The sequence below is a fragment of the Castanea sativa genome, chromosome 12 (assembly GCF_040712315.1).
Source record: "Castanea sativa cultivar Marrone di Chiusa Pesio chromosome 12, ASM4071231v1".
NCBI lineage: Eukaryota > Viridiplantae > Streptophyta > Magnoliopsida > Fagales > Fagaceae > Castanea > Castanea sativa.
Window position 1 is genome coordinate 33,384,339 of NC_134024.1, and position 17,164 is coordinate 33,401,502.

The 17,164-nt window shown below is 34.8% G+C and overlaps 2 protein-coding genes across 2 annotated transcripts; both read right to left on the reverse strand.

The window, feature by feature from the left end:
* Nucleotides 1-2,912: 2,912 nt before the first annotated feature.
* On the reverse strand, nucleotides 2,913-3,758 carry LOC142620552 (uncharacterized). Its single transcript, XM_075793911.1, has one exon. It carries the CDS (start codon nucleotides 3,756-3,758, stop codon nucleotides 2,913-2,915), a length of 846 nt encoding a protein of 281 aa, XP_075650026.1.
* Nucleotides 3,759-11,323: 7,565 nt separating this feature from the next.
* On the reverse strand, nucleotides 11,324-16,799 carry LOC142621329 (uncharacterized). The gene is made up of 6 exons (XM_075794646.1): nucleotides 16,286-16,799; nucleotides 12,743-12,867; nucleotides 12,577-12,655; nucleotides 12,003-12,138; nucleotides 11,537-11,657; nucleotides 11,324-11,397 (listed from the first exon to the last, which is right to left on the reverse strand). The coding sequence occupies exons 2-5, from the start codon at nucleotides 12,843-12,845 to the stop codon at nucleotides 11,646-11,648; spliced, it is 330 nt and encodes a 109-aa protein (XP_075650761.1). The 5' UTR covers nucleotides 12,846-12,867; nucleotides 16,286-16,799; the 3' UTR covers nucleotides 11,324-11,397; nucleotides 11,537-11,645.
* Nucleotides 16,800-17,164: the final 365 nt, after the last annotated feature.

A 17,164-nucleotide genomic window follows, 5' to 3' on the forward strand; every position in this document is an offset into this window, starting at 1 on the left:
CTCTGCTCCTTAGAATGCCTGGCTGGTATAGTAGACTGGCTTTTGGACATTTTCTTCTTCTCTGATCAGTGCCAAACTTACTGCAGTGTTAGACACTGCTAAGTAGAGGTACAACTTTTCTCCCATCACCGAGGGACTTAGCAATGGTGGCTTCATCAAGTAATTTTTTAATTTTGAAAGGGCTTATTCACATTCATCAGTTCACTGAAATGCCTTTTTCAAGACCTTAAAGAATGGCATACACTTGTCCATTGCCCTGGAGATGAATTTGGTTATAGATGCGACTTTTCTTGTCAAGCTCTGAACCTCCTTCATTGTTTTTGGTGATTTGACCTCGATTATTGCTTTTACTTTGTCTAGATTTGCCTCTATGCCTCGTTGGGACACTATGAATCCCAAGAATTTCCTTGAAGCAATAGCAAAAACACACTTTTTAGGGTTTAATTTCATATTGTACTTACGTAATGTGCTGAAGGTTTCTTTTAGATCGTCCAAGTGGTTGGCTTCGTCCTTACTTTTCACCAGTATATCGTCTACGTATACTTCCACATTCCTTCCAATTTGGTGAGAGAACATGGGGTTCACCAATCTTTGGTATATGGCTCCTGCGTTCTTCAATCCAAAGGGCATAACTTTGTAGCAATACAACCCTTGGCTGGTGACAAACAAGGTCTTCTCTTGATCTTCTTCTCTATGAGGATCTAGTTGTATCCAGAAAATTTGTCCATGAAACTTAAGAGCTTGTGTCCAGCAGTTGAGTCTACCAGTTGATTAATCCTTGGCAAGGGGAAGCTATCCTTTGGGCAGACTTTGTTCAAGTCTGTGAAATCAACGCACATCCTCTACTTGCCATTGCTCTTTTTTACCATTACCACGTTTGCTAGCCAATCTGGGTAGATGACTTCCCTGATGAAACCAACTTCTAGTAGCTTTTCTACTTCTTCAGTTACTACTTTGTTACGCTCTGGTGCAAATACTCTCCGCTTCTGCTATACAGGTTTGCACTCTGGGTTGACATTGAGACGATGCTATATGATCTTCCTATCAATTCTAGGCATATCCTTGTGTTTCCAGGTGAAAACATCTTGGTTTGCCTTAAGAGAGAAACCATCTTCTCTTTCTCTAGAGTCGGGAGTGCTGATCCTATCTTCAATAACTTTGACGAATCTCCTGGGACGACCTCAACTTCTTGTGGTGTTTCTGACGGTTCGGAGATGGGCTTTGGTTCATTAATCACTCATGTGTGGTTCTCCCCAAATGTTAAGGCAGCTTGGTAGCACTCTCTTGCCAGAACTTGATCTCCTTTGATTTCTCTTAACTCATAGGTTGTTGGAAATTTCACCTTCAAGTAAAATGTTGACGTCGCTGCTCTTAGCTTGTTGAGTACAAGTCTTCCCAAGATGTTGTATGTTGAAGGGCAGTCAACTATGAGGAAATCAATTTCCTTGGTGATTTATGCTAGGTAAGTGCCTACAATCACAGTTAGAGTGACGATTCTATCCCTAGTAAAGCTCACCGGAGGAGAGGTGAAAGCAAGGAAGTCAGTTTCATACCGTTCCGGCCGATATGGACGAATTTTCAGTACCGGCACCTTCACTAGTACAGGTACACTCTCATTTAGTATTGGATTAAATACCGGCCATATCGGAGTTGTTTTGGGTACTCGGATAAATACCGGATTCCGGCCGGTAAGTGCATTTCAAATCGAAGTAAAAATCTTTGATTTATTTGTAAACTTTTAAGAAAAGAGAGAGTTGTTTTGTAAATTTTGAGAGAGGGGAAGGTTGACATGAAGAAGCAAAAGAAGAAGAAGAAGAAGAAGAAGAAGCAATACCGGAATGCCATTCATTGCTATTGTTGATCACCCAAGCTTCTGAAGCTTCTTCTTCTCAACAATTAGTTCACTTGTGGTCACCTCCTCTCCTTTATTATTCTTACTTTTTGCTTTTACCCTTCCTTCTATAGTTTTCCCTCTTTTTATCTGCTCAAGACCTCAAGCCCATGTGAAAATCTGATACTAATTTGAAATGTGAAATGTGATGGGACTTCTTTTTAACTTGCCATTCAGTACTCAACCACCCACAGTCACGTAGAGGGATATTTTTTTTTTTATATTATATAACTACAATGGTACACACTAAAATATATTTACGTTATTGGTTTCTCTTAAGTATATATTATTATTGCTGTTATTGATTAGATGAGTGACATATAAATTTATCATTTAATATATATATATATATATATATATATATTAGCAGTAATTCCAAAACGGTACACCGATATTAACTGGTACCGAAATATTTCTTTTTTTCGGCTGAACCGAAATGACTTTCGGTATGGTATTGACTCCCTTAGGTGAAAGGCCTGATCCTTCTCTTGTCCAGTTTCATATACTGAAACGCAGGTAAGTAGATGATATCTACTGAGCTTCCGTTGTCAATAATTACCCAATGGATGTTGAATTCTTCTACTCTGAGCATGATTACCAGTGGATTGTTATGGGGTTGTCTAATGCCGCGACCGTCTCTCTCTAAGAAGACAATATTAGGTTTGTCATTCCTTGGCATCTTCATTGGAGGGAGCCATGAATGGACACTATTTATTTCTTTCTCATGGGGTTTTTTCAGGGACTTTAGTGTTTCACCTGCCGTCAATCATCCTGAGATTGTCTTTATCTCTCCCACAAGAGGTTTGCTATATCCTGCTTCTCGATCTCTGTCTTTATCGTTATTCCATTGGTATCTGTAGGGCTCCGTTTTCCTGACATACTTTTGTAACTTCCCTTACCGGATTAAAGTGACTTGGTCTTTCAAATGTCTACACTCGTCAGTGCAATGCCCGTGGTCCTAGTGGAATCTACGATACTTATTCTTGTCTCTTCTTTCTGTTGGAGCATTGATTGGCTTCGGTCATTGCAGGGAGGGATCGTCCCTTATCTGCTTCAAGACTTGCTTAATTGACATTATTAGAGGAGCAAAGTTAGTGAACTTTGGCCTCCTATCTGGAAGTTCCTTCTTTTTTCTTGTGGTCTGCCCAACACTTCGTGTCTCCTTCTTCTTATCGCGATTGCTACTTGTTCCTTCTTCTCTCTTCCTTTTTCCTTTAATTTCTTTTGCAAGCACCATGTCTTCTGCATTCATGTAATCCTGAGCTTTTCGAAGCAATCCCGCGATCGTTTTTGGTAGGCTTTTGGTGATTGAGAAGAAAAAATCCTCGGGTAGTAGACCTGCTTGGAAAGTTGTTAGGATGACTTGATCTTCAGCTTCATCTACCTGCAATAGCTCCTTATTGAATCGGATCATGTGATGTCTTAGTGATTCTCCTTCTACCTGTTGAATGTTGAGTAGATGACTGGTTGGCTTCTTGTGTCTTTGCCCCCCAATGAAATGACGAACAAAAACCTTGCTGAGTTGTTCAAAATTTGCAATAGTTCCTAGGGGTATCTTGCTAAACCATACTTTGGTTGCTCCTTTCAGTGTCGTTAGGAATGCCCTGCACATCACCTTGTCTGGGGTCATCTGTAACAGCATCAATGTCTTGAATGATTCAATGAGATCCAAGGGATCCTTGGAACTGTCATATGATTCCAGCTGTGGGAGACGGAATTTCAGTGGGAGGGGACGGTTTAGTACTTCAGTGGTGAATGGTGAGTCCGTCCTTCTAATCATCCCATCCAAATTCTCCCTGCCTTTGTCCTTCATGGCCCTTCTTAATTCGTCCATCTCCTTCCTCATGTTGCGAAGCTCATTCTCCATCTTGGAGGAATCTTCTCCTTAGGTCTCATCTCACCTGTTGGCTTGGGAGTTTGATTCTTCTTCATTGTTGTGCCCTTCAAGTCTACTGAGTTTTTCTTCTTCATTTTCGTTTTCAACTGTTCGCTGACGTTCTTCGTTTTGGGAATCCACTGTCTTTCGTAGCTCTTCATTCTGGCGAGTCAACTTTTCCACATTAGCCAGGAGGGCTTGGATTTGTTGCTGTTGTGCAGCTTCTGGCTCCATCTTGTATTTCGAGGAACTCTTTTGTCACTGGAAAAGTTGGTTTGAAAGATTAGAGATCCCCACAGATGGCACCAAACTGATGATGCAAAAAATCACTAGTTGAGCTCCTTGTCATAGTAAATGGACAAAGCTGTGATTATGGTCGTCTCTGTTGGAGGAAAACCTAAAAATGAATTGGGTAGAAGAGTAACACGCCAGTGTGGTGTTAGCCAAACTGCCTCTAATGCTTAAGTCAGTAAAGGAGAAGGATTTTAGAGAGAATTGACTAAAGAGTGATTTTCGTAGAATATTTTTGTGTACCTTTAACTTCTGTTGCCTTCTTTTTTTCTTTTTTTATAGTTGTGTGCCTCATTAATGGGAAATGAATTGCTATATTTATGCTCAATGGCTAGTGCGTTACAAAATCTTTGTCTGAAGTTCACAACTCACTCTATGACTGTTGCTCCATCCGTTACACTTCATCATCAATGGGCGTATTAAATGAGTAACGTCTTCTCTTGGTTAATGACGATTTCAGCTTAATAACGATCATAAATTTCTAACTCATCAAATTGTGCCACATTTGTTGCTTTTTTATTTATTTATTATTATTATTTTTTTATGCCCATGGAATACACCCAAACCATAGGAAAATGCATATTTGAAAGTTCTTCTCATATCATCAATACTTCCAGCCCAATCTCTACCTCAAACTCCAAGCAACTTTGCATCAACATTCTTCTCGTACAAAATGCCAAATCAAATGTACCTTGAACATATCTCAACACTCAATTGGCTGCCCCATGGAGTCTTTGGCTTGGCTTATGCATAAAACGACACAATAAGCTTGTGGCATGATAGTCTTGATTCTTTTGAACTTTTTTCATTGAATGCATCATTCTTTAAAATCATCATTATATCATACTCAGATTGCTTATTTTATGCCATACAAAGCCGTTTCAACTTTCTCTTTTTCACCTTTTGGCTTTTGCGAAAAAACCGTAAAGGTTGCTCTAGATAGATTTCCTTTCGCAAAACATCAAAAAGAAGGCTGATTTTACCTAAAGTTGATGCAAAAACCAACCCTTTTGAGCCGCCAATTCAATAAGAGCACACGTTAGAAAACCAATTGTATTGAATCGAGCCATAAGTGCAAAAGTATCTGCCATTTGGTGGGGGCGGTCGCTATAATATGAAAACTTAGGATTATTTTCTAGTTATCTCAATTGATGAAAATTTTTGTGCCAAATAAGAGAGTAAGTTGGAATTCTACCTATACTAAAAATTGATTAAATGTATCTTGTCTTAGACTAATGATATATTAAAGGGAAAATTATATTTTACCACCTAAACTACATTACAAATTACATTTTACACCATACATTTTTAGAATACACAATCAATACCCTAAACTATACCTCATGTTACACTTTGTATCCACCATCAATTCTGCAGTTATTTTAGATAGAATCAAGTGAAAATACCTAATTGCCCAAGTTCTCAATCTCTTAAAAATAAATGAGAAATTATATTTTACCACTCTAAACTATACTCTCAATTACATTTTGCACCACAAACTTTGGTTTTCCTTCCCCAAGATAATGGCAAAATTAACCACATGGTGCAAAGTGTAACAAAAATTAGGGTACTAGCTGTGCATTCTAAAATTTTAAGGTACAAAGTGTAATTTAGGATATAGTTTAGAGTAGTAAAGATTGTAAAGTATAATTATCCTTATATTAAAAAGAGGGCATTCAAATCCTATGATATTTGAAAAAAATAATGTTATCTGTGACTGACATGTTTCAGTACTACTAATTTTGTTGCATGTGCAAAGCACGTGGAAAACACTATCTAATTACAAATAAATATTTTATGATAGGATTAGAACAGTTATGATGATACACAAAAATCGCCAGTGAGTTAATTGTCCCTGAACACTCCAACGGGTACTTGAGGAACAAGAAACCAAAAACTAAACAGAGAGCACCAGTGGGGTGCCGACCAAAGACTCTCTGAAGGTTAAGTCAGTAAATGAAAAATCTCCAAGAACTCTATAGTGAGAGAGCTAGGGATAATATGCATACCTTAGAGAAGATGAGATCTGATGCTTATATAGTGGTGAAAAGCAGACCAAGATCCCTTGAATGCAGGAGTCTTTCCTTGTAAAGGAGATTTGGAGTTATGGCTCCAAGATCTTAGGGTTCTCTTTCTATATAGGGGAGATATGAACGTGTAATAGGGTCTTAGGGCGTTGTGTACAAGTTATTTCGGATACATGTATGGAGAGTACGTGGAGTTGTGGGACCTAGCATGCTCATCCGTCGGTATGGTCATCTGTTCGTCTTAACATGAAGGACGAGGTGCGATTTGTTCATCGGGTATATGTGAGAGTCAACCGATGGATCATCAAGGAGAGAGGCGTGTTGATCCATCTAGATCTTAAGGTCCCTGGCGATTGCTTAAAGCCAAATGGGCCATAAGTTGGTACGTTTCATGACTGATTCGTCTGGATGGTGGGGTCGAGGCCATCGGTTATTGTGAGTGTCTAACTAGACGGGGAAGGGGAAGTTTTCTGCTTGGACACTCGTGCCTGACAGAGCCCTAAGGGCGGATAAACAGTGAGATCTACCCAGGATGAAAATGTCCTTATCAAGTTAAAACTAAGTCATTATTGGAATAGTAATTAAGTTTTTTATTTTATTTTTTATTGATAAGTTAAACAGGCCCTTTCTTGAAGGGAGAAGTAGCCCTTGCGCTATAGCATTGGCTTAAACTATTATATTTTATAAAGAAGAACAAGAAGAAGAACCTAGTTAGAAATCATATAAGTCTGCATAAACAACTCTTATCTCATTTGCTAATAGAGAATGCAAGATAGCATTCAAGGAGAACAAAAGCTTCAATGGGAGTAATTTTTTAGGTGAACAATATCCTTAATTCATAAGGAAGAAGTAATAAACCTGACAAAGCAACTTCAAAACAGTGTTGAATACAAAATTAGCTTTCACTAATTAATTCATAACCTTCACGATCAGAATCCTATGCACATTTTACATTCTGCTATATCTTGTATACAAAGTTCATATTGATGTATATATAGAAGCCTATAGAAATCATGTATCTTTGTCAGCCCAAATAATCAGACAAACCATTCTACTCTAGCTTCCAAACTTTGCATCTTTCATACTTTGTTGTGAAAGATCATATGCATATAAACCTGCATATGACAAAAATGTCCACTAAGCAGCCATATAAACCAATTGAAGGGAAAACAAGCCATTCATGTAATGCATATTTTGTGAGAATGTAAGGGTTTTGCCAATTGATGAGGAAAATAGGGTAATTAAGGAAGGTTAAACTGATATACAATGGAATCATTCAACTTTTTTGAATTGAACTTGAAAAGGCAAAAAGCAAAGGATAATAGCTTCAACAAAAAATATTGAATTTTCGTCAAAAGAAGACACCCAAGCCTTTTGACCCTTTGGACCAAAACTCTCCCTCTCACAAATACGAAAAAAAAATTGCTTAGCAGAAGATACAAATGTAAATAAAACCTAGATGAAAAAATTAACAACAAATAATTAAAAAAAAAACTTAACCGGTCAACAAACAACGGTGGTTGAAACTAATCTTGCTAAACAAAAATTGAAAATTCAACCAAAACACCTGATGAAAAGTAGAGGAAACAAATACAAACCTAGGTTGCACCAACACAGCATTTTTGCCAATGTACTGGTAAGACTCGCTGGACTTCGGTGTCCGAGCAGTGTCGTTTTTTTTTTCTTCTCTGACACGGCACCGACGCGGCGCCGACGCGGTGGACACGCCAGCAGTGGAAAAAAAAAAAAAAAACAAAAAAACAAAAATTCAAGATTTTGACAGATGGACAAATCCTTACCGTTGATTTTGTGATATACCCTTGAGTGAGAAATGAGAAGTGAGAAATCTCAAATCAAAAACCCACATAACCCGATCATTGATTTCCCTCTGCGCGCTGCCCTCTGTCCCTCGCCGGCGCTTCATCGGGCCAATCGGCGAGTTGGCGAGCTCCCTCTATCCCTCTGTTCCTTCCGATCTCTCTCTCTCTCGGCATGGATAGGTTCGAGCTTCTCTTCTCTCTTTGTTTCGCGATTTTTTTTTTCTTTCTTTTATCTGCTGACTGCTTAAGACCTTTGGTTTGGTACACTGTGGCGTGTTATATTCATAACACCCAAAGCTTTTCTTTTTTTTTTTTTTTAAATCCCACTCACTGTGTTATACTTTACTGTGTGTGTGTGTGTGTATATATATATATATATATATTTTTTTTTCTTCTTTACTCAACCTTGCCTTATAAATTATAAGGTTTATTATGAATTTAGTGATTTTTGTTTTTGTGTGCCCTGCTATAGTTTTATTTATTTATTAAAGTTAAATATTGTATGTGATTTTAATAAAGCTTGTTTTTGTGATTTTTGTTTGTGTGTCCTGCTTATTTCCTTTTATGTTTTTAGTTTGATATTGAATGTAACCTATTTAAACTTTTGGTTTGTACTCTAAACATTTTATGTGTATTATTGTACTAATTTGGGTGTTAGTTTACTTATTTGTAGTTCTTACATAATTTAAATTCTAGACATAAACATATTTTATGTCTAAAAATATTTAAAAATATACTTAAATATAAAATTTAATTAATTATTTAATTACTGTGTTCACGCCGTGACGTGTCCTTATTTTTCAAAAATTGCCGTATTGCCGTGTCCGTGCATCATAGATACAATCACAAACCCAAGCACTCATGAACCAATCTAAAAGTCTCTTTTCCTAAAGTTTAGTTCTCTTTACTGGAAAACCAAAAGGAACAAACATGCAAGCCCAAGAGAACATCACGAACAAAGAAAAAATAAAAATAAAAAATAAAAACTCATTCAAACATTTTCACAAACAATACATATGCACTCATTGATGTACCTGAATCTTCAATTCACAGTCACCTCCATCCATGATTTACACTTGCAATACAAAGCATCTCTTGCTCTTGAATTTTCCCTCCTTCCTCGCCTCTTTCCTAAAGCATGCAAGGCCAAGAGAAAACACAAACAGATGACAAAAACACAACAAAAAGCCCATATTGTACTTGAATTGATGTCACTATTCGGTGGAAAATTTGGGGAATCGAGTGAGGTGTAGTATGACTATGTGAAAGGATTGCTGAAATCAATAGAGGCTAAGAAGATATAGAAATTTAATATAGTGGAAATTCAGAAATGTAGATTTGTAAGGAATGAATTAAATTAGAAATTCATAGAGAGAAATTACCTGGCCCTCTTTTGAGCCGAAATACTGAAAAAAAAAAAAAAAAAAAAAAAAACCCCTTTTATCATCTAAACCTCTCTCTCAATCTTGAACAAACCAACACAGAACCTTTCTCTCCAACCTTCTTCTTTTCCTTCTTTCTTCTCTCTCTTTCTTGTGATGGGAGTGTCCTGGGTTTGAGTCTATCAGCAAAGGAGTTAGGCTGACAAAAAGTCAAACAAGAGATACCATAGAGTCAAGACCCAAAAAACCAAATGGTTCATGCTCTTTAACTCTTCAAATTTATAGCTTTTGAGGATTGGGGTGTTTGGATTATATTTTCAAACAACTATTTTCAGTTTTTAAATAATATTTTACATATTTTTATATATTTTTTCACTCATATATATTTTTACAAATATTTTCAAATAACAATTTTCAGTTTTTAAACATATGTACCAAACGGACCCTTAGAGCAACCACATCAGTTCCTGTAAAATCTTCTAAAATAGAAAAAATTACCAATTTTACACATTTTGAGCAAAAAAAACCCACATTAGTGGGTGTAAAAATGTGCAAATTCATCCACGAGCTACAGTAATCGTGTATATTTACACGGTTACTGTAGCTCGTTTATCAATTATTTTATTAATTTCCGTTCGCTCCTTTTTTTCTCTCTCTTCTCCGTGCTTAACAAACCCAGTTAACTTCTCCTCTCCTCATCTTCTTCTTTTTCCTCAGATGCACACAAACACACCCACACACAAACACATCCACACAGACAAATCAACACAGAGAATCAACACAGAGATACACTTGCTCAAAAAAAAAAACACAGAGATACACAAACACAGATCGGTGCTTGTTCGGAACGATCGGTGCTTGACTGGATTGAAGCTCGTGGGTCTTGCCTGTGGATCGAAGCTCAGAGCTCGTGGATCGTGGATCGTGGATCGTGGATCGTGGATCGGAGCTCGTGGATTGGAGAGGGAGAGTTAACCGAGAGGGAGAATTGATTTGAGCTGGTGGATCGGAGAGGGAGAGTTGATTGAGAGGGAGATATGGGTATAGAGAGAGAGCAATAAATCAGAAATGGGTAGAGAGAGAGAGAGAGCGCACATATTATATGCGGGTAGTTGAGAAAAATAATAAAAAATGTGAGGAAATTGATCATTTAATTAAAAGAGGTGATAGAATAGATGAAATGATGTGAGTGTTTTGTAAAAATTGATGTGTAAAATAGAAAAAGTAGGTTTTTCGTATAAAAATGGATGTGTAAAATAGAGGAACTGATGTGGTTGCCTCTACCGTTTTAAGCTTTCTATTGTCAGCTCAACTGGACTTTTTATATAAATTAGTTATGCAGCATGTGCTAACCAGTAGAAAGATTACAATCAAGGTTAGAAATAAAAATTATTTATAATTATTGAATTGCTTAGAAATTATACCATTAAATGTTTCAAAATATTCATATCTATTATCAAATCTATGGTTACCTTCAACATAGGCACTAATACTTCAGCCCTATTCCCATTACATTTCTCCCAAATGCTATTTTTATATTTTACTGTGAAAAATCATATACATAGAAATTGTGTTATTTGTTATATTAAGTAAATAATATAATTTTTTTATGCTATATTTATGTCAAAATCAAATACAAGAAATTTTTTTTTGATAAATTAACTACAATAATATCATTAGATCATATTAGACTTAATACAAAAAAGAGCTTCAATATCACAAGCATAGCTTATAAAGATAAGCATATATTGTGTACAAAAAGAGGTCTAAAATAATGAATTTATCCATATCTAGACATTTGATCCACAAAAAGGATGACAAATTGATACATAATTGAGTAACAAATATGTCTCTATTTGTCTTCCATGATCTTCAAAATTTCGTTTTTTTTTTTTGACAACTAGTGAAGTTCTTAAATACATATACCTATTAATGTACTTGTCACAGTAGCTTGTATTCATTCACTTTCATTTGGCAAACCAAAGATGGAAACAATATTAAATCTATTGTGCATTTCTTCACGAACTTCATAGCTTGCAGATTTGAGATGAATAATGAACTCTTGGTCGGAAGAAAGCCTTGCAATGTTTTCTAAATTTTGTATTTCATCCTACCATTAGAGCAAGAATGTGAGAATTTCATATATTTTCAAAGATAATCAAACCAAGAGATTTATGAACTATTAAACTATATCTTTATAAGTTTAACAGACAAATAAATGGAATTTTATAAGTGTGCTTGTATTATACCTTAGTGGTTGCTAGCATCAAAGTTTTTGATGTGCAATTCAAGAAATTTTTTGCATTGTTTCCAAATATGGCAGCTAGCAATAATCCAGTTTCATCACATAAATCAACTTCAAGTTGACACCTAAAATGAAAAATAATAAATAAGTCTTCCAATAGTAACAGTTATTTATGGAATTATTGACCAAAAGAAAGGTTATATCTTGGATAGTGTACATGTCTAGGTTCAGCGACAGCCTCTTCCTTGCAAAGTAGGCATCGAAATGGATCATTATATTCAACACTAGTACACTTGTTGCAGTTGTTGCATGCCATATACTAGAATTTTTTATCCAACTTTTTAACAGAGATTGATGCTCTGACCCAAAAATTTACCTGTTGTATTCATTGAATGTGATTTTTGTCTCTTTACTTGCTAGGTTTTTGTGAAAAAAAAAGTTTATATAAGAGAGAGAGAAAAATATATTACCATTTTAGGCAAAGTTGCAATAGCACGAATAGCTATCAAATTTTCCAATGGTGGCATTATAGAGGTACTAGATGAAGATTTGAGATCAAGTTTTTTGGTAATGATATCCTCAAGCAACTTTTCATTCCTAGCAGCCCTATGGGGATGGGAAAAACAATTTAGAGAGTGATAAATATACACACATAAAATAAGAAATGACTAACAATCTTAGTGGAGATTTAGAAATATGCAAAAAAAAAAAAATGCCTATGATTATAAGTAGTCCTATGTGCAGCAACCAAAGATTGTATCATCGCATTCAATTAAAATCTTTTTTTTTTTTTTTACATTCCATACAACCACCAAAGAATATCATTTTATTCTAGTAAAGGGAATCATTGGATTAAAGTCACTTGTGTAATCAAAATATAATGTACAACTAAAGCAATGATATTAATCATGAAAAAGAGGATGTGAAGCAATTAATTAGAATTAGATGTTTGTTATAATTCAAATAAAAAGGTAAAATAAACTATGAAATATCTTAAGAATTTATAATCTTAGGTAAGAAGTTCATAAGAGATTCAAAATTTACCATTCTTCCAATGCAGTTGTTTTAGAATGATTTGGATTTATGATGAAGAAGTTAGACGGCTTAGTTGACAGAGAGATTCCTACAATGAGTATAAATATCTTATTAAGTAGGTGTTTTTAGTTTATAAAGATAAAAAAAAAAAAAAAAGATTATGCAAATCTTTTACCATTATGTGAAGCCACTTTCAGTCGCATTGCTATAATAACAAGTTTGCGATTGATGACTTCTGAAATAGTTGTTGATTCATTCGTAATGAACTGCTCCCACATTGTTAAACCAACAAGCTTAAAGCTGAAACATATAAATCCAATTATAGTAATCAATATTTATGTAGTACCTAGATCATATTTCATTGTAATGAATATAAGTTTAATAATTATGCTTTAAAAATATTCGTACCGCTGTTATTTTTCTTGGCTATTTATATAAACTAATTAGATTGTAGCAAATAAAATGTAAAATTAAACTAATCACATGAAAAAACATAAAGATATTAATTAATAGATCATACAGTTGATCAATGAGAGTGAATTCTTGAATCATTGAAGGTCCATTTTTCATTTGAAGCTGTTTTCAAGGCGATTGGACAGCTATTGTAAGAGCAATGACATCTAAGATATTAAACACAATAGTTTTGTGAATAAACATTATGTTAAAGGGAGGTTTTGAATTTAAACTTTACAAGTCTTACCAATAGGGTCATCAAGGTCAATGTATTTATGGAATTCATCAAAAGGAACAAAACTATACTCTGCTGTATGAAATGAAATCTCATCCTCTAATACATCCTCAATAACAGTTCTTGTGTTGATTATCCACTGATAGTTATGGTCAATGAGACAAAGTTTTGTAGTAATTGGTTTGACAAGTCATTGGTGATAAAATACGTCCTTGCTTGGATCAACGTATCCTCATGCAGTTAAATGTCATGACCAAACAGTATAGCTTGCACTCGATTGCCTTGTATATAAATATTCTTTTAAAAATCAAATGAATGATTGATTCAAATTCTATAAATGCTGAAATGAAGATGTACATTATTTGGTTAGATTAATTTATAAAAGAAACTAAGCTTAAACCCTATTAGTTAGAAGCTATATTCATTTTAAATTGTATCAAATTTTCATTCTTGTACTTTTGAAACAATAAAGAAAATTTAAATAAATGGTGCCTATATAAGAGCACAAAGAAAAATTTATACTCTCAAAAGATTGTGTTCTTAATACGTTATAACAGAATTGGTAAGAAATGCGTATATCTTATTACGAAAGAATTTTAAAGTTGTCTATAATCTTAATTTTCATTTTTTTTTAGTTAGTCATTGCTATTGTATTGTTTTTTTTTTTTTTTTTAACTCTTACTTAAGCATATATATATATATATATATATATATATATATATATATATATATATATATATATATATATATATATATATATATATGGGCTAAATACAGTTATGGCTCTTGATAGGGAGGGGAAAAACTTGCTATTCAAGTGAAAAAAAATGTTCTATTAATGTAAATTTTGTGATTTGCAACATTAAAAATGTATTCTAGACCAAAAAACATTTCTAGCATATACCACTATTTTTTTGCCAATCACATGTGGCTATATATTACTACAGTTCTAACTCAAAAAGGTGGAAATAGTTATTTATCTTGTTATTGTATAACTTCAAATGCAACAACTAGCTATTCAAAATTAATAGGTAGCTTAGAACATAATTTTTTTTTGGTATTACTAAATTGAGAAGAATAATACATTGATGTACGGAAATAAAGTTCTAGCATATTGAATAATACATTAGTGTATAATATTATTAAATTTTTGTTTCTAATCTCTTTATCAATCAATATAACCCTCATATGTGCTGGCACCTTGTGTTGATGTTCGCGGCATTGTTTTTTCAGCCACTTAAACTTTAACTTCCAATTTCACGTTTCTGGGTAAATATCCTTAATAGAATTGTAAATCGTCCGCATCCTAGTCATTTGAGAATAAGAGAAAGGAGAAACATTGCATTAGAGCATTCTTATCAAACCTTTCAAATGCTAAAACTTTTATTTTTTTAGCATTTTTAACCCAAAAACTTGCTCCATCAAACATTTTAAATGGTATAATTTTTGCAATTGGTAAATAGTGCAATCTCATTTTTGAGACCGCACTGTTCACCAATTGTAAAACTGATATTATTTTTTTATTCGGTGGGCCCACTTTCTTTTTTTCTTTGTCTTCTCATTTCTGCTTCTTCCTGTTTCACAACATCCTCTCTCTTTCTCTGCTCTCTCTCTCCCTCTGCTCGACGTCTCTGCCTCCCTCTCTGATGAAACCCAGGCCATGGTCCGATGGTTGTGGTCCGGTGGCAGCAATGGAGGTTTCTTCTTTTCCTTTTCACGCCGCCTATCTCGTGCTCTCCGTCCACTCCTTTCCTTTTCCCTGTCTCTCTTGTGCTCTCTGTCCACTCCTTTCCTTTTCCCTGTCTCTCTTGTGCTCTCCGTCCACTCCTTCTTACTTTTTCTTTCATTTTCTCTCCACCTCTCTGTTTCCCTTTCTCTCTACATCTCAAGTTCGTGGGTCTTGGGTGTGGCCGGGATGATGCTGGGTGTGGTTGGGCTACGGTGGTTTTTCGTGGATCGTGGGTCTCTACGGTGGTTCATGGTGGGTCTCTGCGGTGATTCGGTGAGTGGGTTTTACAATTTGATATCGGTGAGTTTTAATTTTAGTGGTTTTGACTGATTTTGGTGGGTTCTTGATTGCGGTGGCTGGGTTTGTGGGTTGATCGGGGTGGTTTTAGGTGCTGGGTGTGGGTTGATTGAGGTGGTTTTGGGTCTTTGTTGTGATGTTGTGATTCTTTGATTTGGATGATTCTTTGATTTTGTGGCTTTGAATGTGAAGTTTTTTTCTTTTTTTCTTTTCTGTTGTTGTTTGTGGTTGCGGTGATGGTGGGTGGATGTGGTGGTTGTGATATGGGTGGGTGAATATGGTGGCCGGTGGCGCTGGGTTGTGAAAGAGAGACACAAAGGAGAGAGAGACACAGAAAGAGAGAGGATGAATAAAAAAGAATAAAGAAAGAATATTTAAATGAATTGTTAAAAAAATTAGATGTTTTGATGTAAGGAAGATTGTAAATTGGTATGTTATATGTTATAAAATTGAGTTTTGAGATGATAAATGTTAAATTTTTTAGAATGCTTGATAAGAATGCTCTTAGTTTTTTATTTTATTTCAATAGGTAAATCAATTGATTAAGAAATATAGATCAAAATTTTGTATAAATTATAAATTCTATTAGTTACAATCAAGTTATCCTCAAATAACAAACTGCAGTTGTTGAAGAACAACTATCTATATCATATATGAAATTAATTACTGAGGTAAAAACCTGTAGAATGGGAATAAGATAGCAGCTCAGGTCCAATAAAGCCTATACAAAATTTACTTTCATATGAATAAATAGAATTAATGGGTTATCAATTTAACAAAGTAAGATTTGTTTTTCGTAAAATAAATAAATTGCATGCATTATGAATTTGATCCTTTATGTATTGGTGCAGTAAATTGAATTCACATGCTTTTAAACAATAAGAGTAGGTGCATATATATCTTAGATATGCAAGTAATATCAAAGTTATCACAACTATGTAAGAGAAAAGCCAAGAAACAAATAGGAGAAAGAGAGATCAAAGAGATAATTGCTCTAAGGAGACCTTTGCTATGATCTTCAAAGGGATGGAAGAGGGTATGAGGGATGCTTGGATAGTTCCTTTCTACACGTACAAAGTATCTATACATCTATATAAATGAAAAAACTGATTTGAGCGGTGGTATTGATAATTGAATGCTGTGACAGAACAATCTAGAGGAGAAGCAATCATGATTTTTCTTTTTCTCTGAACCCTAACAGCGAGGTAATCCAGGTGATAAACTTGGGGGGAAAAATTGACTTGTGTGTGCATATGAATAAGTAAAAAAGCATGTATGTCAGTAAAATCTAAAGAAGAAGCAATAATGATTCCCATTTTTTTTTCTCTCTGAACCCTAACAACAAGCTAACCCAAGTGATAAACTTGGGAGAAAAAATTGACTTCTTTGTGCATATGGATAAACAAAAAACATGTGAGGAAAAAAGAAAAGAAAAAACCACTTTCCTTTTTGCCCTCTTTCTTCTCTTTCTCTATCGGTTGGCTCCCAGCTGACATTTTTTTTTCTCAGCTCTATATCTCACCTGTTCTCTGTTTGCGGCTATGAACAAGTTTAGTAGCTAAACAAAATGACAAGAAAGAGACAAAGGGCAGTATTTAGGAAGCATCTACACTCTAGGCTGATAGATAAAAAGACAAAAAGGCCCCCAAAGACTTTTAGTCTACCCATACACTTAGGAGTCAACATAGTAATTTCATAGAAAAAAAAAAGAAAAAAAAAAAAAGCAAAAAACGTGGTAGCAAAATAAATTAAAAGACAAAAATACCCATCAACACTGGCTAACAGAAAAAATAGTGCAAGAATCCACACTGACTAACAGCAAAAGATAGAGCAAGAAACCTCTACAATTGACAACAAAAGGACTAGTCTCTCTTTTTTGTAGC